Source organism: Patagioenas fasciata, chromosome 2 (assembly GCF_037038585.1).
Source record: "Patagioenas fasciata isolate bPatFas1 chromosome 2, bPatFas1.hap1, whole genome shotgun sequence".
Taxonomy (NCBI): domain Eukaryota; kingdom Metazoa; phylum Chordata; class Aves; order Columbiformes; family Columbidae; genus Patagioenas; species Patagioenas fasciata.
This window is the reverse complement of record NC_092521.1, coordinates 122,674,707-122,698,239: the sequence shown is the minus strand read 5'-3', so window position 1 is coordinate 122,698,239 and position 23,533 is coordinate 122,674,707. Positions and strand designations below refer to the sequence as shown.

Below are 23,533 nucleotides of genomic sequence, written 5' to 3'. Positions count from 1 at the left end.
ATATTGCAATTAGGCATAAGTATTTGGTTTTTTACAAGAGTCATCAAATACTAGAACAGGGATTCAGAGAGGTGGTTCAAGAGCTGACTGGACCTTGAGCAACCTCATCTGATTAGATCTGATTTGAGCAGGGGTTTGGAGTCAGAGGCCTCTAGAGGTCCTTTCAAATCTAAATCTACTCTATGATTTTTCTGATTTCCTGCCAGAGCAACATTAAACCAAGTAAATGTTGCCAAAAGATGGTTTTAGAGCAGAATTCAACGTGAAGAACAGTCCTCTAAGAAAACTGAACAAAAAACCCCAAACCGGTAAGCTAGGTTTTGATGTCCAAAGCCTTCACTGACATGTGCAATGAACATGCCATGGAAGCGATCCCTAGTTGAAATTATGCCTGTTAAAAAAATGGTGTTACTTAAAAAGGTCTTGTTTTGCTTTTGCCTGTAGGTATGGAAATGGCAAGGAATACAGTTCCTGGAAAGATTAATTCATGGAGATGTAAATCAGAAATCCGTGCCATATACAGGGCCAGTATGTTTTATTACAAAGGTTCAAGATGTACGACTAGCAAGGGAGAAGTCTGAAAGCAAGACAGCCCCTTCTGACAGATCGTGGGAATTCTTGGATCAAAGTTTTAGGCTTTGTAAATGTTCAATATATATGTAGCTTCATTTTAAAATCAGAAGAGCAGTGTAGGACTGAAGATCGTGTCTGGAATGAAACAAACAACTGAGAATGACAGGAAAAAGTGCAGGTAGTGGAGGATTCTCTCCATATTCAGGAACTACTGAGATACCAAATCAGAAACACTTTTTAGTTTGTTTCATTCCTCCAAACAATGCTGCTTTATGAGGTCAAGTTCTGTTTCTTAACCAGCTCTCAATCTCCAGAGCCTCAGTATGCTCTTTATCCATGTGCCACACATCGATATGTATACAAAAGACTCCGGTTCATTTAAACCGTAGAGTCCAGAGTCTGTGTCCTGGCTCTCCCATGGCATTGCTGGTTCAGATGAACCAGCACTGAACCAGCTCAAAATCTTAGTGCCTACTTTGTCCTCACAGGAGTGAAATGTGGCCAGTTCTGAGCAGCGGCAGCTCCTCACCCCAATGTGCTCAGGTGGGAGTCAGTCTCAGAAAGTGACCTGATACTAGCACATTATTCTTCCAAGCCTCTCAGCCACCTTGTCTAAAATACCAAATTTGCTTCTAGAGGTTTTCCAGAGCTTTGCTGGTTCTTTTTATGTGGCTTGCTGCCAGCTTTATACCTACTGACAATTATTTATCCACCTATTCAAAACAGATTGCAAACAAATGCAAAAAGTGCTTCCAAAGCTTTCTCCCTGCAGCCACAGAAAGTCTCTGATGATGAACAGCGGCCTGTTGTTCAGTCGAGCTACAATGGTATGTTAATCCCCTGAGAGTGACCAGGGAAACTGGGAGTTTGCTGCTCTCATAACATATCTCAAGTGCCTAGTGAATGCAAAACCCTCCCCAGTTATTATATAATAACAATTAACCCTTTAAAATATTAAAAGAAAATATGTAGCACATTTAACAATAATGTCACAGATGGAAAGAACTTATCCTATGGACACATACTCAGAGACCGCTATGAAATATTCACAGAATCTAAGAGCCACAGGAGACACTGTTGTTTGTTTATTTGTTTGTCTGTTTTGTTTGCTTGTTTTTGATAGATCCCACTTATCTAAGAGGGTTTAGTAAAGACCTGGTCTAGTCAATGAGTCACCAAGGTGTTGTCAGCATAAGGTGATTGATGACAGTGTATAATTTTACTTTACAATGAACTAGACAGTGTGAATATAAATTGGCTTGCCTGAATGGAGGAAACTCTTCCCACAAAAAAATAGAGCACTTTTATGCACGTCGATCCAAATTAAATGATTCCACATTGATTTGCAAACTTTGGCTTCTAGTGCCACCAAAATGAAAAAAAAAAAAACAACAATCCCAAATCAGCCACATTCAAATTGTATTTTCAGAACCACTCAAAAAGAACTGCAGCTAGCAATAGATTCAACTTCTGATGTCAGAAGTTCATTTCAGCCCTTAAATATTTATCTTGGCCTACATTTTAGCCATATGGAACAGAACCTAAAGAATACAGCATGATCCTCTAATGACCCTTAATACATGTTAAGTAGCAATTTAGTAATTTTAGTTTATTTGAATTAGCTACCTCTGCGGAATATATTTGTGATCGCAAGGGTAACATTCCATCGGCTAGTGAAAAGATTTTTCCCAGCAAATTTTTTTCCTTTTGCTGGGATGACTGGCATCACCTTTCCTGGGCTAGAAAAAATAACAATAATTCCCATCCAGCTTATCATCGTTTATGAAGAAGTTAATAAACAAATAGTATCATTGTAAAAATTAAGAAAATCAATCCAAATGGAACAGATAGTACATTTTCCGCTTCTAGGGCAGCTTCCAAAAATCAAAAGTCTTGAACCTCTCTTGTTGCTAAGAAATGAAAAACACAGAAGAATCTAAGGAAGTGTTGGTCATGGACAGACCTAGCTGGAAACAGCATTATTTTCTCTGAAGAAATTGATGTCTTTATAAACAGGCAATAATCCAATAATTAATGTAGATAATTAAATATTTCTGAAAGTAGCTTGTTACTATGTAATTAAAATGAGGAACAATCCATTCTACTTGATTATTTTTGAGTGAGAAGTAAAACTGGACAAAGACTTTTTGAAAATATATAAAGCCCCCTCCATTGCAGTGAAATTATCTGGGATTTGATTTGTCATTATTTGCAACTGATGACCCTGAGGTTCCTTTTGGAAGACACCTAGATGTCTACAGATCAATGGAAAACAAACATTGTTTTCAGCAGATGCTCTTGGCCCTATACTGCCTGATATAGCAAAGCATGCAAAAGAAGTCCACCTGAAGGCTGCTTCTGAACTATTAATTTGTGAGATATCTCATTATGTTTCACGAGTCATGTGCCCACAACGTGCTTAGGCCTATAGCCTGCACTTCTGAGAATATTAAAATGCTTTTGAGCTATGCAAAACCATACATTGAAGATTATTCACCAAAACTTAAAGTCACTTAGTCATCCTTGAGTTGAGGATGAAAAAATGAGGATGATGGAGACATGTCAGTGACTATGTACTATATGTATTTCCTCAGAGTCTTGAAAACAGAATGTTTTGATCTTATGGATGTCTAAGCTGATGTTTATGACACTAACATAGTCACAAAGCGTTGTGGAAAGAACAGATGACAAACCACTTGGTCACAAGTTTTATTTAAAATCATTTATTTACCAAAGCAATGTGGAAAAAAGCAAAGCACTCTTCAAATACAAAAACAATATTTCAGATGCTGTGAAAGAAACGTCCTTTTGGGGTATCATATGCCTTATGACAGGGTTAAAATTCAAAGAGTGGAAGTAACTCGCTTCTACCAGGATCCTGGTTCCAGCTGGGAGATGGTGTGGGAGTATTAGGGACCCTGTGCCCCACTAACTCCCGGCACCCCACCTTAGGAAGTGCCCCCTTGTTCCAGTTTCACACCCGCTTTCTCCCAGTCCCTTACCGTACTTGGCCTTTATTAATCCCTCCCTGCCTACGTCTTTCAGCCATGGAAGAGGATTTTCCTTTTGTCAACTGATGAGGACAGAAAGGGGAAATCTACTGCGTACTGGATTTATTTAGCTTGACTTTCACATTCGGAAAGGGTTGTCAGGCATTGGAACAGGCTGCCCAGGGAAGTGGTGGAGTCATTGTCCCTGGAGGTGTTTAAAAGGCACATAGACAAGGTTCTTAGGGACATGGTTTAGTGCTAGAGTTAGGTTATGGTTCGACTCGAAGATCCTGAGGGTCTCTTCCAACCAAAATGACTCTGTGATTCTATGATTCACTTCTGCTGCCCATGCAAAGACCTTGATGAACTGATGCACAAACCTAAAAAATACCCAAAACAAACAAAAACCACCACAACAAAAAATCAACCAACCAACAACAACAAAAAAAACCTCCCAAACGAAAAAAAACCACCAAAACATACTGAACATTTGGTACATATTAAAAAAGTTACACTTCTTGACAGGTGACTTTGCTCTAGGGTACCAGAAACACGCATCCCTGAGAGGAAACCACCCCAACAATGCTGCTGTAGGGGAAAGTGGCGATTTTTCCCGCAAAGACATTTAAAAACTCTGTTTTCATCCTGGCACTTTCCCCCAGCCTCCCCACTGCCTCCTCCCTGATCAACCGGGGCCTCTGCATCACGCCAAGGTGCCCGCCGAGGTTTATAAATATGTACTGGGTGAGTGTCACGAGGATGACAAACAATGGTAGGACAAGGGGCAATGGATACAAACTGGAACACAGGAGGTTCCACTTAAATATGAGAAGAAACTTCTTCTCAGTGAGGGTGATGGAACACTGAACAGGCTGCCCAGGGAGGCTGTGGAGACATTCAAACCCGCCTGGACACATTCCTGTGTAACCTCATCTAGGTGTTCCTGCTCCGGCAGGAGGATTGGACTGGATGATCTTTTGAGGTCCCTTCCAATTCCCGACATTCTGTGATTCTGTGACTCTGTGATTCTGTGCTCCCGTCGCCTCCGGGCCCGGCCGGGCGCCCGTAGCGCAGCAGCCAGCCACCGCCCCGGGGGTGGGGAGGCACCTCCAGCGGCCTCACGGGAGTTGTAGTCGGCGGGGAGCGGCGATCGGCGCCGGAGCTTCACCCCGGTCCGTCTCTCCGCGACATGGCGGCGGCCGCGCAGGTAACGCGCGTCACTGCCCTTGACACCCCCCTGGGGGAGCGCGGAGGGCGGTGGGAAAGAAGCGGCGGCTGCCGAAGGGAGGGAGAGAGAGGAAGTAACTTCAGCGGCTTCCACTTGTTGCCACTCGGAGGTCGGCTCCGAGGGGAGGAGTCCCGGTGGGGATGGAGGGGGGACGGAGCTGTGCCGCGGCCCTGCGGCGGGGTGACTGCAGGCCCGGCAGGGGGATCTCAGCCCGGGGCGGGGTGACTGGGCCCGCACACACAGGCCATGGGTAGCCTGGGTGGTGGCCAGTGTCTGCCTAAACACTGATTCAGAGGGACAGGGAGCTCCTGATCCCTCCAGGCCAGCGCCTATGCGGCCGGCATCAAGGCGCAGTCACCTTAGCTGTCATCTTTTCCACCTGGCGAGCAATGATTTTAGGCAGGCATAAACGCTGCCCTCTGTTTTCTCTGTCATCTACCCCTGAACGGACCCTCCGAGTCCTCCCCGTGGGTCGCAGCAGCTGCCGGAGGAGCAGCGTCACCCGGGGCCCTGCTAGAAACGAAGTATCTGCCCGTGTCCGTGCCCTCACCCGTTACAAAGTGCTGACGGGCGAATATTTGCCACGGCACTAATCCCGCTTGCCCTTGTGTCGGCAAATCTCCGGCAGACGGACGGACAGGGAGAGTTTTGCTCGTGTGCGGGGCGGCTGGGTCTGTCTCCGGGGCAGATGCTGGATTTGCAGCCGGCCCTCCTCCAGCTTACATTGATCCTGGTAATCCACAGCAAGCAAGGAAAAAAAAGAATAAAAGTGAACCTTTAGTGTAATCATCATCTGCTGCCTTTGGGCTCTGGATTCTCCTGGGGCAGAGGTCCTGTGGTGGTGAGTTGGGCTGTGGAGGGGCTGTGCCGTGTTTTGGAGGCTGGTGAATTTGTTGCTGTTGCAGCTGGATGTTTAGGAGCTCAGGGCCGTTATGTTTTCTCACTTAAGTTGACTACTTGGGTCATTGCACCCGGCAGATTTTTGCCAGTGCAAAGGTTTGCTTGGTGTATGGAGTTAGTTTGCTATAGGTGGCACTCTCCCAGTTCATCTCATCCCTGAAACCGAGTTACTTTTCAAGTGTAAACAAAGAGGGAGGAGTAGGAGGCCTGTGCTTCTTTAATGCTTGAGAGTGAAAGTGGGTCGTTGATTATATCCAGCTCTGACTTCGTGTGTCTATGGAGGTGGGCTGGGATTAAACTTCCAGAGTAAAACATGGATTCTGTTTTGTCAGCAGCCCAGTGATCTGTTCTCTGTTGTTCTCTGTTTCTTGTTTTCGGTTCTGATATGATGTTGCGGGACATGCAGCAGAGGAGATAAACTGCCTTGCAGTAGTGTGTTTTATATTTTCCAGATGTTATTCTGTACAAAGCGATTTCCTAAAGCCTTCTAATAATCCTCGTGGGAGTGCTTGAATTTAAAAAAATGTTCAAGGTGTTCCAAACGGTGTTTCCAAACATTCACATTTAGAAAACTGCACAGCAATTAAAAAGTTGTATCTAAAATAGTGTGGTGGAGAACAAGTGATAGTTGATTTTGCTCTTCTTGTTGTAGTATATAGATTTGAACATCATTTCCCTACTTCTTGTGAAGGGCCAGTTACTTAGTTATGGAGCCTGATACTCTTGCATAAAGGACCTTCTTATGAACACCATCTGATAACAGTGAAAGGGTGTATTGTGTTTGCAGTCCCTCTCTCCACTGCTAGAGAGTTACATAAAAGGAACAGGAATTCATCCTAACATCGTGAGGGCCAAGGCCCACTAAGACGTGCTTGGTGGGGGTTCAAGACCTAAAGGAACAACTAGGGAGAGAAAAGTATTCAAAATGTAAAGAATATGTATAAAGTTGCAGAAGTTATCTGGTGAACTCAAAGTATTGCTGAAAACTGTTTTTAACTCGGGTCATTATTTGTTTTTCTTAGATGATCATATTTAAAAATTAACAATTGCTTCTTTGTCAAATAAACACTGAACCTTTCTAGTATTCTTTAGATGCTGCTGAGGTTATTAAACTGAAGGGAACTGTAAGACCCCTGAGTGTTTTTGTTGTTACACATTATTCTTTTTATTCATTTATATTACTATGTTTCTATTTCTATTTCTGTTTGGTTTTGCCAGTGCAAGGAAACTTTCTTTTTCTATCTAGTCTAGTACATATTTTCATGTAGTAATTCCAATTTGTCCAGGGAATGGTGGCTGTTTGTGTCCAATAATTCTATAATATTAGTAATTTTAGACACTTTATCCAAATGTATTTAGAGGAAGGCTCTACAGTTTGTAACACTGGTAGAAAGAGCAGAACCTTCTCAGTCTCAATCTCAGTGCTTGGAAGAGTTTTGGGAGGCTGTTGCTGCACAGGGCCTTGACTTGTGCACATTTCCCTTTGCTTTAATACTTTTGTCCATCACAGTATTAAGTGCTTGCTCGTGGTAGAGTGGTCTTAGTGAAGTCGTTTGTAAACAGTTAACCCCTGAGTGTGTTCACCATAACGTTTAATTTACTGCTGGGAAGGAAAATGGGCACAGGAGAGGTCTTGCTACTTTGCTATTACTGCAAACCGTTTTAGGTTTTGAAAGTGAGCAGGTTGGATCAGGGTGTCCCCGAATAACTGGGCTGATGCCAAGCCTGCGTCACCTGTGAGGCTGGCTGTTGGCAGCCAGCTCAGCTGTGGCAGTCTCATGCAGGCCTCTCTTCCCAAGGCTGTTAAACATTTGGGGTCTGTAACACTGAAACTTCTGCTTGCCCCCAAAGTGGTGACCTTCACTGGAAAACCAGTGAGAAAAGAGGGAAAGAGGAAATACTCTGTGCTTCCTGCTATAGAGGAAAGAAAACAATAATTTTTGTTGTTGGCGCTGGGCAGCGTGATTCACTCGGCAGCCTGTCAGTTTGGGTTGTCTCAGCGTGCTTCTTGCTTAATGTGCTTTCCTCGGCCCCTATTTGGTCTGTGTGTGCATGGCCAAAACCTGTAATTTTCAGTGTTGTTTGTTGCTGGTTCACTGAGAACTACAAATAGGTCAGGAATTGCCTTAGGGAGCTACCACTGCTGTTGGCTGGATGGAGGACAGATGGAGTGCTACACACAGGCAAATCTCGACACCCACCTGCCAGACTTCCCAAAACCATTAGTTGGAGGTAGCCTTTTCAAGTGCTTCTGAAACCTTGGCTTGGAGGGATAGTGTGGAACGGTAGTTACAGAGGTAAAAAATCCTTCTAAGGAAAATCGCTGTTCAGAGTTAGGATGTAATGGTTGTTGCTCTTAACTCTTCCAAAGTCTCAGAGGTGGCTGAGATGCCTTAGGCTGTGCTTGCTAAGAAGGTAACAAGGCTCAGAGACCACAGAAATGTGAGACTCTTTGAAGACTCTAAGATTGTACAATGAGTGAGCTGTCATGAATCACCAATGCTCCTTTTCAGCTGCAATTCCTCTAATGTTTCTGTTTCTGTAGGTATCTGTGACATATGGTGCTCATCAGAGTAGCATCAAACATCAGGTGCATGCCTTAAAAAATGTGTAAGAGGTTTAAATAGTTGGGTGAGTTACAGAGAGGAAGAGCAGGTCTTGTGGCAGGGAGGGTACCCAGGAATGTGGGGAAAATGGCATAATAAGAGTGTGAAGAGGGAAAAAAACCCTTTTCATTTTTGAATGAAACTTATTTTTTCAACTTGCTATATGGGCACTGAGGCAAAGGGGGCGATTTCCCCTGGGGGAGTGAAGTAGGATGGGAGTAGCTGAGGAGAAGCAAGCCTCTGGGAGAGTTATGGTTAGATTAATTTGTAGATGTTAGTAAACACAGTGTAGCATTCCTGATATGAGGCAAGGTCTGGCACGTCCTAAGGAAAAAGGACAGATGAGTTTGTTAGAAGTGATACTAGTGCAATTCCTGTTATCAGAAGAGCACTCTTCTCCTTGTGAAGTGACTGCTTCCTCAAACAGGCAACTTGTCTCATCATGAGACAGGGCTGAGACAGGGCTGTCTTTGTGAGGTGCGTACAAGCTCTTCCCTGTGTTGTTGTTTGCGAAAAGTGGTCATCTGAGTTCATGTTGTTCAAAAGTAACTGATGTGAGAAATACCAGAGACAAAGCAATGTATTCTACAAGTCAGGAAACTGTGTCCCTGGTCTAATGCGTCTGTCCTTGGCAAAGTTCAGTGTAAAATTTTAAAAGGGTTTAAGTTGGGCCTTGGAGTGGGGGTCCAATTCAACAGTAAAATAAATTGTTCAGGTTGTCAGTATTCCTCACTCAAGGTTAAAAATTAACTGTATCTCCTGGAGTTATCCTGCCACTGGTATACTTCTACCTCTTCCTTAGTTTTGACCTTTTTCTAAGAGCAGTTCGCAAATACAAGGAGCGGGGTGAATGCAGGCCAGTTGTCCACTGAACAAGGAAAAGATTATGCAAAATTTTACTGATTCTTTTGTGTCAGTCTCTCCTGTCAGGTTAGGGCTGCAAGCAGTATTTTGTGAATGTCATTAGTTTGTGTTCTTATGCTGTAAAATGCAAATATCCCTAGAGTATAAGGGCATCCCCACAGAAGGACTTTGCTGTAAGAAGTCTCTCTTCTGCTATGCTATGATATTCTGTGAATTTATTTTTCTAGACAACTATTTTCTGCAAGATGCTTTTTATTACTAAATGTTTATATGCCTGAACCCTTCAAAACAAGGTTTGTGTGTATAAGTGTGTGGGAAATCCAGCATAGGTTTGCAGTGTAGTCTCTGGTTTGAAGTACTAGGAGAAATAAAACAATGTTTCTCCCAAATTATATTTTTGTAATTGAAATGTGAAGGTTTGTTTTTGTAGAAAACGAAGGGGGAAGATTATTTAACAAGAAAATTTCACTTCTTGGAATGGAAACAAGATTCAAAACTCCAAATGGAAACCTTAGCTGACATTTAGGCTGTGCTTGCCTTTTGTTTTTAAACATCCTACTTAATGTACTCCAGTGTGCATTTTTATCAGTCACATATATTTATATGCAGTGTTAATGCACCAAGAGTTGAATTGCCCAGTAAAAGCATGTGTGTGTACATGAGAGAAAAGTCACGCTGTCTTTTTTGCAGTTCACCTCAGAGCCTTATTTCCAGCAAACAGTACTTTAGCTTTATGGATATGCAGCTTTATGTACCTGCATGGTACAAAATGAGAAAAGCCATCAGCACAGCTGCAGTAAATTCTATTTGGACGGTATGTTTCCTGCAACAACAAAGTACAAAGTGCTTTTCCCAGACAGTTACTGGAATTAAATTATTTAAATAAATAAGTGGTGTTATGGTTCTGAGCAGTAGATACTTCCTTTTCCCAGTTCCTCCTTCATCTTTGCCTTGAGGTTTACCTTCAACATTCTTTTGTCAGTGTATCTTGTAACTAACTGTATGATCAGGTAGGTCGTTTTTTCCACACACTCTCCAAATATGTGCCCTGCAGTTGTCAGCCAGTATTTGCTCTTATGGGACAAATCACATTCACATTACACAAGGCTATAACACAGTTAAAGTTGTTGTGACTCATGTACATAGGATTTGGCTCAGCATCCTCACTTCCCTGTTTTGTTTTATATAGAGTGTTAGAATAGGTACAGAATTGCAGGCACCAAATAATTGAAAGTCTCGTGATAGCAGTGGAGGCCATGTGATGAAGTGCCCTTGTTTGGAATAGCTAGGCCAGAGCAGTTAACGTGAAATATTTTCCTAAGCAGTAGAAAGTAGTGGACCTTGGTTTCCAATTATTTTGTCTTGCAGATCCAATTTGCTTTCAAACTGCATTACACCGAGTTTGCAGTGTGAGCTCTGTGCATAGTGTTCACTGAAAATGCAATTGGGTCGGGAGTGGATTTTCTGCTATCAGGCTATAGTGGAGGTCTCCCTGGAGGCTTTTTGTCAATGAAGAGACACTCTGCTTGTGGACTTCCCAGTTTCCTTTCTGATTGCCCACGAGGAGTGTACTATTTCGAAGACTTCTACCTTCTGTCAAGATGGGCCAAAATTGACCAATGAGTTTAAAAAAATGTAGCTGCTGGAGTTGCAGACATGCCTACAGTAACACAAAGAGAAATTTAATGAAATCAGATTAAAAGTAGGTCATTGTAGCTACCCCACTAACCAATTTAATTGCAGTCATTGAATTTTGTTTACTGTTTTGTATGTGTGTTACTCTCCTTCAGATAAATCTTTTCCTGTCAGTGGGCCGTTTCCTTTCTGTTTCTTTCTTTAATCTCCAGGATATCCTCCTCTGTAAAGAAGATTGTCACCCCCACACTAGTACTTACACCAGCAGGAGAGGGAGCAGCCACCTTCAGACATCAGCAGGCAGGGCCCAAGAGCTCCAGGAGGGACTGGTGTCATACCCTGTCTTGCCTCCTCTGCTATGCTCTGTGCCAGGTCCTTAGTGTGGCTTCACCAATGTCATTGCAGAACTGCAGTTTTGTGCAAGTTAATGCTGTTGACCTTAGTCAAATGCTATTATATAAGAGGTAACAATGCATCACCTAAAAAGATTCTGACCCAAAGCAGGTCACTCGTGCCTGACACATGTATCATGCTGTTCTCACATAGCAGGTATTTACAGACATACATAGTAGGATAGGAAATGCTGGAGGAACAGGGCTGTGCTCCAAACAATCCTGGGCAAAATATTCTGTGATCAGGAAGGAGTAGATCAGGTGTTTACAGAAGCTCTTCCTATTTTGAAACCCTGGGAAATCACTCAAGGTGCGTTGTCAGCTTTCTTTGCCATAGGAAGTGAGAGCTTCCTGTGAGATGCACTATGTTTTGTAAGAACACCTCTGGAAGGGCCACAGAGGAGAGACTTACCTTTCTCAACATTTTGCTGAGGAGAAAGCAGGTAGAAAAAGTATCAACACATTCTCCTTGTGCAATAGTCCACGTTGAAAAATCCTCTTCGTCTCTGGGAAAAGAAAGGAGTAAATGCATGTCTCATGGGTGCAAGCTGATGCAAGGGGCGGGGAAGCTGTGAGACCTTGCTACCTGTAGTGGGAAAAGGGTAATTGGGAGGAGATGAAGAAGAAGAGTGGGCTATGCAGCTACATGCTTCCAGCTGGATTGTTGTCTCTGTTCAGGGCTCACACATTCTGCCTGGGAGGTCGTGGCAGAGATAAAGATGAGTATTTTGTGATGCTTTGGCACAACAGGATCAACTCATTGGGAACATGCTGCCTTTGCTTGCGCTGTGCTCCTGAACTGTTGTGCACACAGTGATCATTTATCTGTGACTTCTGGGCAGACACACTAAATTACATATTGCCAGTGGCGCTGGGCCAACTCTAAACCTCCTTAATCCTCCCCCAGTAAATCTCTGCTTGGGCAGTCTGCTGGGAACCAGCGCTTGATGAGGTCCCATGCCGTGCCTGTCTGCTCTAGGATGCCCCATATCCTGCTCCCCGCTGGCTGCTGCAAAATAAGGACTCAACTGCCATCTCTTCCAGGCTCTCTGTACGTGTCTGTGTTTGACCTGGTCACTGTTGTTCTGGCATGCCTCTTGCTTAGTGTTTGTGCCTCTGGAGCCTTGAATTGGAGCTTGTTCTGGCCTTTGGGAAGGATAGGCAGGATCCTGTTGTTGGTCCTTGTGCTTTTCCCCCATTGTGTGAGGAAGAGCATTTGGTTTAGCCACACATTTTGGCTTGCCATTGCCCACATTGCACAGTCTTCTCATCTATGCACCTTTCTGTAACAGTTGCCGAACTGAACAGATACGGCTGATATTACTGCGTGTGCTCAGAAAAGGAAATGTTGACGCACTGGGTTTGTTATTCTTGTTTTTTTCCTTTGGTACCCGAACTCAGCAGGTTGCCAGGAAGTGGTGGTGCTTAATGTGATCACTCAGTAGAATCAGGATAGGAATCTTGAATATGTAATGTTGTTGATCTAGGGTAAAAAAAAAAAAAAAATCACTCTTGGCACCACAAAAGGTTGGCTGGTCTATGCTGTACTGGCTTTCCCTCCCTGAAGCAGCACAAGTTGGGGTGAGGATTTTGCAGGCCAAGGCCCTTCCCCAGACAGGATATGGTCCATGCAACAGTTGTATCATAATGTAACAACTGCCATCAAAATATGGAAGGGGAAAGTAGCAGGTGTCAAAATACAGGTATTACGGGAAATGGACTAGGAAGATGAATTTCAGCCTTTTTTTTATGCTTAACATGTTTGTGTCTCTGGCTTTGTTAAGGTTTGCTTCTTTTCAAACAGAAAATAATATGGAATCACATCAGGACCTTTTCCAAGTAATACCTGGGTACATATGGTCGAAGGATGATCCATTTGATTCACTCATACACCTAGTTCAGCCATACCAATTTAGTTATTTTGGGAGTGAAAGGAAAAAAAAAGAGAAAGGAGATATAATCACGACCTAATCACATTTGTATTTCGAAAGTTTGTAAGATTTTAATTACAACTTAATTTAATTCTGTTTAAGCTTGAATGATCACAAAAGCAGAGAAGTGTAATGGCAGATTTTCTAAAGATTCAGTACTTTGGGTGTTGTGCTTGCTGGAAAATTTGCAGGCAGAATTCTGAACAACCTTTGAACAGGGTGCTTAGTAAATTCCCTATGCAGTTTCTGTGTGGTATTTTTGGAATGATTGTTCCTAGGTTAGTGTTAAAAAGTTTGTGTCCCCAGGCATGGTTGTTTTAGTAAAGTGTTTGAAGCGTTTAATTTATTTTAATTCATTCATTTTAATTAAGGAAAGCTTTCCTATGATTTTCTCTTGTCATTGTTCTAAGTGAAGGAGGTAGTGCAAGGTATATTTATGCAATCAGGGATGCTGTAACAGAGCTTAAAATAAAGTGGTGTCCTTTTACTTGTATTGGGAACAGTGGGTTCTGAGGAGAGGATGAGAGAGATTTCTCATGCTGAAACCAGTCTCCTGATACTAAATCTTTTAGTAACTCTTATGAGTTAAAAATATGCTTCAATGCCAGAGAATCAAACATGCATTATTTTTTGACTCTTTGGCCTATGCCTAGTCTGTGTTTTGAAAGTCTCTCTGAAACGGAAAAGTCATTGTATCTTTTTACTCTACAGCCAGATCTGGCAGAGGTTTTTGGGAGGGGAAGTCCTGTGTCATCAGAACCTCCCTCAGGGTCACAAGATGAGTTGCATGAAATGCCAGCCTGAGTTGGGCTGTAAGACTATGTTGTAACTCCAGTCAGAGAAAATTGCTCTCTGAGGTTTGCTCAGTAGTTTTGAAAGATATAACTGAAGAAATAACTGAAATGGAAAGTGAAATCTAGAAGGAAATGTAAAGGAGGTTCTTGGAAAAGAGTTGGTCTTATGTGAATTCATTACTAAACAGGATCTAAAATGCTAAAGCACCTCTCTTCTGCTCATTTGAGATGATAATTATTTTTGACTTTTACAGAGTTGCAGGTGTGACAGAGAAGAATAATCTTTGTCAGCCCAGTGGTCATCAAGGATATGAACTCTGCACTTTTTATCTAGATGGATGAAAAGCTAAACAACCCAGAAGGGGAGCACCTTTGTTTTTCAAAATGGCAGCAACTGGTGGTGAAAGCCAGCTGCAGCGGATTATCAGAGACTTGCAAGGTACCGTGCCATGCTGACAGATTCATTCTGTAGGCTGGACTGCGTCTTCCGTGCTTTAGATAACAGAGAGTAGGAGTTGTGTTTTCAGGTGTGTAACACTTTTGTGCAGCAGAGACAGCAGAGTTTGCTTGGTCTTGAAATTTCCTAACCCACTACAGATGTAGGTTTTATGGAAGAGGAGTTGCTGTATGCTTATTTTTGTGTAAATTATTTTTCCCATTTGTGTTTTGTAACCAGCACAAGCTGAACCTTCCTGAATAAAGCATGGAGAAGATAAATGTGCTGACTGAGTGACTGTTCTCGTGTTACTGATCCCCTTTAGCAGATTACATGCTTCGTCCTTTCTAGTCAGAGCTCTGTTTGTCCTGTGGCAATAAAAAAGGCTTTTTAAAATATATTAATGGCAAAAGGCAAACTAGAAATAACATTGGCCAATTACTTGATGAGCATGGTCACCTTATTAACAGGGACATAGACAAAGCCAAGACATTTAATGTTTTATTTGCCTCAGTCTTCAACACTGATGATGGACTTGGGGGCCCCCATAACCCTGTGTTAGAAAACTGTGGCTGCAAGAACGATAAACTCCCAATCAATGTGGAACTTGTGCAGGATTTGCTGGTCCAGCTACATCCTTACAAGTCGATGGCTCCTGATGGGATTCATCCAAGGGTGTTTGAAGAGCTGGCTGACGTCATAGTGAGACCTCTCTCTAAGATTTTTCAATGCTCTTGGGAATCTGGAGAAGTGTCGGATGACTGAAAGCTGGCAAACATTGTCCCAATCTACAAGAAGGGCAACAGGGATGACCCCTGCAACTACAGGCCTGTCAGTCTCACTTCTGTGCCTGGCAAAATCATGGAGAAGATTGTTCTGGGAGTTATTGAAAAACATCTGAAGGACAGTGAAATCATTGGTCCCAACCAGCATGAGGGGAAATTCTTGCTTAACAAATTTAATTTCATTCTATGACAAGGTTACCCACCTAGTTGACCAAGAGAAGCCTGTTGACATGATCTTTTTGGATTTCAGTAAAGCCTTTGATACTGTCTCTCACAGTATTCTCCTGGACAAGATGTCCAGCATACAACTGGGTAAACACATAGTGCAGTGGGTGAGCAATTGTCTGGCGGGCTGGACTCAGAGGGTTCCAGTAAATGTTGTTATGTTGGGCTGACAACCAGTCGCTAGCGGGGTTCCGCTGGGATCCATCTTAGGGCCAGTGCTCTTCAATGTCTTTATAAATGACTTTTAACTCAGGACTTGAGGGATTGCTTAGGAAGTTTGCTGATGACACATAATTGGGAAGAGCTGTTGACACTCTTAAGGGCAGAGAGGCCCTGCAAAGGGATCTGAACAAACTGAAGAACTGGGCACTCACCAACCACATGAAGTTCAATAAGAGCAAGTGCTGGATTTTGCACCTGAGACACAGCAACCCTGGCTGAATATACAGACTGGGAGATGAGATGCTGGAAAGCAGCTCCATGGAGAAGGATCTAGGGGTTCTGGTCAATGGCAAGTTGAACTTGAGCCAACAGTGTCCCTGGCAGCCAGGAGGGCAACCATGTCCTGGGTGCAGCAAGCACAGCATTACCAACCAGGCGAGGGAGGTGATTGTCCCGCTCTGCTCTGCACTGGTGTGCCCTCACCTGGAGCACTGTGTGCAGTTCTAGGCACCACAGGATAAAGAAGATATTAAGCTACTGGAGGGTGTCCAGAAGAGGGCCACAAAGTTGGTGAAGGGTTTGGAGAGGAAGCCATATGGGGAGCGGCTAAAGTCACTTGGTTTGTTCAGCCTGGAGAAGAGGAGACTGAGAGGAGACCTCATGGCAGCTACAGCTTCCTCACAAGGGGACGAGGAGCGGCAGGCGCTGATCTCTTCTCTCCGGTGACCAATGACAGAACCCAAGGAAATGGCAGGAAGATGTCCCGGCAGAGGTTTAGGTTGGACATGAGGAAAAGGTTCTTCACCTAGAGGGTGGTGGAGCACTGGAACAGGCTCCCCAGGGAGGTGTCACGGCCCCAAACCTGACAGTGTTCAAGAAGAGACTGCACAACGCCCTCAGGCACATGGTGTGAACTGTGGGGTTGTCCTGTGCAGGGACAGGAGTTGGACTCGATGATCCTTGTGGATCCCTTCCAACTCAGGACATTCTGTGATTCTATGAATACCTTAATGTGCACGTGAGACTGCAAAAAGTTGTTTCTTTCCTCTGCTGAAGAATCAATTAACAATTGTCTGTTACCAGTTTTTGCTGAGTGTCAGAAGGAGGTTTTGCTCTTTTTAAGAAGTAGTCAGGGTACATACTTGAGCTCTCATTTTTATCATAGATGTTGTTTAATTGCAAGCATGTCGATAAGGTTTTTGCACTGTTGTTAAGACATTTGGACTGAAAGAAACTGAATACACATGCATAATGTCCAGGCAAAAACCCCATTTATTTAGTTGTTTATGGATCCAGTCCTATATATTCTATGTTTCTATGATACTCTTGCATTAGTTAACTTGTCTGGTGTCTTGTTTTACAGATGCTGTGACTGAACTAAGTAAAGAATTTAAAGAAGGAGGGGAACCGATCACAGATGACAGTGTCAACTTGCAAAAGTTCTCCTACAAGCTTGAATACCTTCTCCAGGTAAAAAGTGATGTGTGTCGTTTGTAATCCACAATGAAAGTTAGACCTTGTTTTCTCTTATTACCTCTGCAGTATGTGGGGTTTAACCCAGATAATCATAAATATCCAGCTGAGTCTTTTTTCTTTTTTTTTCCCCTCAGTAAGAGGATGGAAATGTGTGCTGCTTATTTTACTTATTTCAATTGAAAGTAAATAATTGTAATAAAAAGGCAGTGCTGACTGTTCGATTGAAGAATGTAAGGCATTTTTCTGTTGATCTGAAACATTTCAGCTTGATTATAAAGATATATCCAGCTTAATTATCTTGGAAAAACTGTGGTAGTGAAATCTTGACAACGTTTCAATGCAAAATAAATATTAGTAAGCTGTGCATGATGCAGATATAGTGGTGTAGGTAATTTAGAGAATTTTTAGAAATTTCACTTTGGAAATTAATTTTTGTTGTATGGAAAGTTTAATGCAAAAGACTGATTTTTAATCAGGAATGCTGCTTTTTGGCCATTCTCAAAATTTAAGTAGAAGGAGACACTGCTTGGCAAATTGAAATTGAGTTTGCATAGTCTTGCATCTTGTCTACACTTACTGTAATCATGTCACTGATTGCAACAAAGACTTGCTAATCGAGCGTTTATCTAGGCAAGGGAGTTTTAATTGAGTTGCAGAGGCTTCAGCAGAAGCTGAAGACTCCTTTGAGATTTAAATGGTCTAAGCTGCAATCCATACCCTTGTTGCACTGCTGCTCTGAACGTGAGGTAGCTAGGGCAGGTTTTTCTGGTATGTCCCTGTGTGCTATTGCTACACTTGATTGCAGGTCTCTCACCAACTGGTTGTTACTTCTTTGTTCTTGAACAGCTGTTGAATCTGTTGCAAGTCTTTGTTGCAGCAGTTTTGAGTAGATGTTGGTATTTTAACTAGACCCAGAGCTTTGTTATCTGTTACTGTCAGTAAAGTAGCTTTTCTAACTGCAATGCAATGTGTCCTTTGTGAATACGAGTAAAACTAAGAGGAGTCATGAAAGCACGTTTCTGGGAGATGAAAGGAATTCCAAGTAGCCATATATATTTAATTTTTGCTCATTGCTTTTTGTTTTCCTTGTTTAAGTTTGACCAGAAAGAAAAAAGCACATTGCTGGGAACCAGAAAAGACTACTGGGATTATTTCTGTGACTGCCTGGCAAAAGTCAAAGGAGCTAATGATGGAATCCGCTTTGTCAAGTCTATTACGGAAGTAAGTATATCAGTTAAGCATGTGGGTTTTGTTTTGGTATGTCTTTTCAGAGAGCAGGAAAGAAAATACACTGTTTTTAACATACAGAAAAAAAAGTTGGGAATTTTCATTTTTAATTCTCATATAAAGTATGAAAATGCAAGATTACTCTTTTTACAAGGGCACTAAATTATATAGGATTGGATAGCTTGACTCTTATGTATTTTGAAGACCACTTACACAAGTGAATGGTCCTGTTTGGCTGTGCCCTGCCTTTTCATACACTTAGTGCCATTTTCTCTAAAAATGAATGAAAAATGAAGTAAAGGGTAGAGCTTACCATCTCTAGCACAGTTCAAGGCAGGAGGACTTCCTCTAAGAGTACAAGGATTCACCATGTTTCGTATTTCTTAAGACTTTTTCAACTGGTCAGTAGAGCTAAGGAGGACTGACCAAGAGCAGCGTTTCATCTTCTGTCTCAACTTTGTTCCTCCATGTCAAATAGCACAATGTAATGGCTTGTGGTGGTTGTATTTATTTCTTCAGGTAAGCTGTCATGAATAGGACAAAAAACTTTATTTTATTAGATATGGTAATAAAAGCTTAATCTTGTAACAGCCGTGTTATGTCTTCAGCTCAATGAGTGGGTGAAGCAAGTGCTGTGAGAAGATTTCTGTGCTGATCCTGTCTGAGTCTTTAGAGTCATTTGAACAACTTCCCTCATGGGTAAAAGAGGTGGTGGTGTGGTGGTGCTGGCCACCCTTGTCCTGATGCTCAGTGCTGTTATCTGTGAGCAGTGCTAACCTGTATTAGCAAGTTACCATTTACAGCAGATTTCCCTATTATCTTAGCAGTTCCTCCACAGCAGCTCTAGATAACATTGTCTTGAGCTATCTGAGAGGGAGCTGTGATAGTCTAGCAGAGCCAGGCTCTGTGTTCCCTACCTTATTTATTCTCTCAGCAACTTGGGCAATATTGAATTTTGCTGTTTCAAGGTGAGCAAGCCAAGGAAGGGCTCCAGTTTGTTTTACTGCTGGGAAGGGACCTCCTCACTGGGGAGGTCCCAAATGATTGGAAACTGGCAAATGTTACCCCAATCCACAAAAAGGGCTGCAAAGCTGACCCTGGCAACTACAGGCCTGTCAGCCTGACCTCGGTGCCTGGCAGGGTGATGGAGCAGATCATCCTGAATGCAATCACACAGCACCTCCAGGATGGACCAGGGATCAGACCCAGCCAGCATGGGTTTAGGAGGGGCAGGTCCTGTCTGACCAACCTGATTTCCTTTTATGATCAGGTGACCCACCTAGTGGATGAGGGGAAAGCTGTAGATGTGATCTATCTAGACTTCAGCAAAGCCTTTGACACTGTCTCCCATAATATACTCCTTCAAAAGCTGATAGCCCATGGCTTGGACAAGTGCACTCTCTGCTGGGTTAAGAACTGGCTGGAGGGCCGGGCCCAGAGAGTGCTGGTAAATGGGGCTGCATCTAGCTGGCGGCCAGTCACTAGTGGTGTCCCCCAGGGGTCAGTGTTGGGTCCAGTCCTGTTTAACATCTTTATTGATGATTTAGATGAGGGGATTGAGACCACCATCAGCAAATTTGCTGATGACACCAAGTTGGGGGGCAGTGTTGACCTGCTGGAAGGCAGGAGGGCTCTGCAGAGGGATCTGGATAGACTGGAAAAATGGGCCGATTCCAATGGGATGAAGTTCAACAAGGCCAAGTGCCGGGTCCTGCACTTTGGCCACAACAACCCCCTTCAGCGCTACAGGCTGGGCACAGAGTGGCTGGAGAGCAGCCAGACAGAAAGGGACCTGGGGGTACTGATTGACAGCAAGCTCAACATGAGCCAACAGTGTGCCCAGGTGGCCAAGAAGGCCAATGGTATCCTGGCCTGTATCAAAAATAGTGTGGTCAGCAGGACAAGGGAAGTGATCCTTCCCCTGTACTCTGCATTGGTGAGGCCACACCTGGAGTATTGTGTTCAGTTCTGGGCCCCTCAGTTCAGGAGGGATATTGAGGTGCTGGAGCGGGTCCAGAGAAGAGCAACAAGACTGGTGAAGGGACTTGAGCACATGACCTATGGTGAGAGGCTGAGGGAGCTGGGGTTGTTCAGCCTGGAGAGGAGGAGGCTTAGAGGTGACCTCATTGCTCTCTATAACTACCTGAAGGGAAGTTATAGTCAGGTGGGAACTGGTCTCTTCTCCCAGGCAGTTAGCAATAGGACAAGGGGACATGGGCTTAAACTCTGCCAGGGGAAGTTTAGGCTGGATATTAGGAAGAAGTTCTTTACGGAAAGAGTGATCAGGCATTGGAATGGCCTGCCTAGGGAGGTGGTGGACTCACCGTCCCTGGAGGTTTTTAAACTGAGATTGGACATGGCTCTTAGTGCCATGATCTAGTAAATGGGCTGAAGTTGGACCAAGGGTTGGACTTGATGATCTCTGAGGTCTTTTCCAACCTAGCCAATTCTGTGATTCTGTGATTCTGTGATTGAGTGCATCCTTAGTAAGTTTGCAGATGACACCAAATTGGGTGGGAGTGTTGACCCTCTGGAGAGTAAGAGGCCATACAGAGGGATCTGGACTTCCTGGTTCATTGGACCAAGCCCAATTGCATGAGGTTCAACAAAGCCAAGTGCTGGGTCCTGCACTTGGGTCACAACAACCCCAGGCAGCGCTACAGGCTCAGGGAAGAGTGGCTGGAAAGCTGCCTGGGGGAAAGGGATCTGGGGCCATTGATTGACAGCCACCTGAATACGAGCCAGCAGTGTGTCCAGGTGGCCAAAAAGGCCAACATCATCCTGGTTTGCATCAGGAATAGTGTGGCCAGCAGGACTAGAGAGGTGATTGTGCCACTGTACTCAGTGCTGGTGATGTAGCACCTTGAATACTGTGTTCAGTTTTGGGCCCCTCACTACAGGAAAGACATTGAGGTATTAGAGGGAGTGCAGAGAAGGATGACAAAGCTGGTGAGGGGTCTGGACCACAAGACTTATGAGGAGGGCTTGAGGGAGCTGGGTTTGTTTAGCCTGGAGAAAAGGAGGCTGAGTGGAAACCTTATCACTGTCTACAACTACCTGGCAGGAGGCTGTAGCATGGAGGGTGTTGGTCTCTTCTCTCAGATAACAAGTGATAGGACAAGAGGAAATGGCCTCAAGTTGTGCCAGGGGAGGTTTAGATTGGATATTAGGAAAAAATTATTAATGGAAAGGGTTGTCAGGCATTGGAACAGGCTGCCCAGGGAAGTGGTGGAATTACCATCCCTGGAGGTGTTTAAAAGGCATTTAGACAAGGTTCTTAGGGACATGGTTTAGTAGCAGAGTTAGTTTAGGTTATGGTTGGACTTGATGATCCTGAGGGTCTCTTCCAACTGAAATGATTCTATGATTCTATGATTCTAGAAGAGAGCCATGGATATTGGGCTTGACTTTCCCACTACTTCCAGGAAGACAGGAGAAGGACAGTGACCTCTGCTGCAGGAAAGATCCTCTCATTGTAGTTGCTGGCCCTTAAATTCTCAGCAGCAGTAGCCAAACAGATTTCTCTGCAAAGGGAGACTGTGCTGTAGCCTTCAACAGTTGCCTGTGGCATCACCTGCACATTACTACTCGTAAAGACTGCTCTGCTTTTTCTTCCTTTGTCAGTACATCTGTCTGGTTAATGGTTAGCATGATATTAGAAATTATTGTCTGGAAGAAGGACATTTTCTGTTTCTGTACGGCTATAGAAATTAGCTTGTGGAAGACTTAACTTTATTAGCTTGTGGTTTAGGAATATGAACTGTAAAAATCAGTCAACTGTTTCAGATAACTAAGCTGGCAGACGGAGGTCCAGAAATTAAATGACAGATGACAGAAAAATATGTTGGTTATTTCCCTTCATTAGATGTGGAAATCAGCAGCCAGTTGTTGAACCTGGCTGGATGGAACATAAAGGTTTCCCAATGTCATTTATTTGCTCACTGAATAGTACTTGTTGACTTTGAAAGATGGAAACAAGCAAGGAGGAAAGAGAAATGGCTGTTGCTTTTTAAGAATGGTCTAACATTTAACAGTGTAATGTCTCCTCTTCTTTGCCTGCAGAGCTTCTAGTGTTAGGGTGTATGCTATCCTAGAGAGGTGGAACAAGGAAGCAAATAGGAAAACCCTGGAAAGTGTCCGACTGTTAATTAAACAGAGACCCTTGTCCCTGGTGGCATTAGGTGAGCAGTGAGTTCTGGTTCTTTCCCTTTCAAAAGGTGATCACACTGAATGCACATTTTTCCAAGTCTTTACAGCCACGCGTTGCACCTCAGCGACAGTGTTTGCAGTCAACATGGAAACACTGACAATACCAGACACTGCCTGCCTCCCTGGATTCTGGCAGGGCTTTTTAGCCGGAGGTGGCATGGTTTTGTTTCCTAGTAAAATAGTCTTTGGCTACTTGCAGCTGCATATATGTAAATATTTTCCTCTACTTCTCATCACATACATTTGTTCTAGTATCTCCATGCTTAAAAAGGCATTGCAGTTTAAATTGATAAACCAGTGTAAGTAAGGATAGGATTAGTCCCATAGCTTCCAGTGTTTTCTTTGACTATTTTTAAGAGGTTCACTTTATATGTCTAGTTAGGAAAAACATTTGTAAGCTTCTGTGCACAGGGCAGGGATGGCATCTGCCTGAAGAAATATTCAGACATATAGAGTGAATGAGGGCAAGAAATTGTTGAGTTGGCAAATTAAATTTGTGGTTCTGGAGTACTTAGCCTTTGGAAAACATGTTATTTCACACTTTGTGTCCTATAAAATTCAAACCAAAAAGCAGGAAAAGGTGTTGCTTCCTTTGCAACATTTCTTCAACCCATTTCTAAGGAACATTTTTGTATGTAGTGGCTTGCTGAGATAAAAAAGGAACCTGTGTCTTGGGTGCAGAAGCTCAGTAACAGCAACCCGAAGGCAACTGAGAGTTAAGATGTTGCTCTCACTTAACCACAGTGGAATATTGATCAGAATGAGAGAAAGCTTGTGTGGCCTTTGAGCCTTCTTTCACACTAACTTGTCAAGCAAAATTTACAGTTACTTGCTAACTTGATCCTCAGCCCCTCTAATATTTTCCTTGGCTTTCATTTTAAAATAATTAATATATTTGGTTTGTTACTTAGATGAGCAGTTTGGCTGACTGGCAAGAAATTCTTCTCATCACTCTCATTTTCTGTTCCTAAATTGATTTTGATGGAAAGGAGAAATGAGACACTACTGCATGGTGTTTCAATATTTTGCAGGACAGCAAATAGCTCAGAGGTAAAAGACAAAACATCAATTCCCCAAGTCAGTAGCAATAACAAACCTTA

At 43.3% G+C, this 23,533-nt stretch overlaps 1 protein-coding gene across 6 annotated transcripts in view; it reads left to right on the top strand.

Annotated features, from left to right (window-relative positions):
* The first annotated feature begins 4,639 nt into the window (after window positions 1-4,639).
* The window catches only part of FYCO1 (FYVE and coiled-coil domain autophagy adaptor 1), a 49,749-nt gene continuing 30,855 nt past the window's right edge, over window positions 4,640-23,533 (top strand). Inside the window, exons 1-4 of one of the 6 annotated variants that reach the window (XM_065830409.2) lie at window positions 4,640-4,770; window positions 14,168-14,352; window positions 16,885-16,991; window positions 18,093-18,218. In XM_065830409.2, coding sequence (XP_065686481.1) covers window positions 14,298-14,352; window positions 16,885-16,991; window positions 18,093-18,218 — 288 coding nt within the window. In that variant the 5' untranslated portion in view covers window positions 4,640-4,770; window positions 14,168-14,297. Of the gene's footprint in view, window positions 4,771-4,811; window positions 4,901-5,004; window positions 5,633-14,167; window positions 14,353-16,884; window positions 16,992-18,092; window positions 18,219-22,258; window positions 22,406-23,533 lie in introns of those variants that run through there. The other 5 variants (XM_065830413.2, XM_065830411.2, XM_065830412.2 and 2 more) reach the window with 5 other exon arrangements.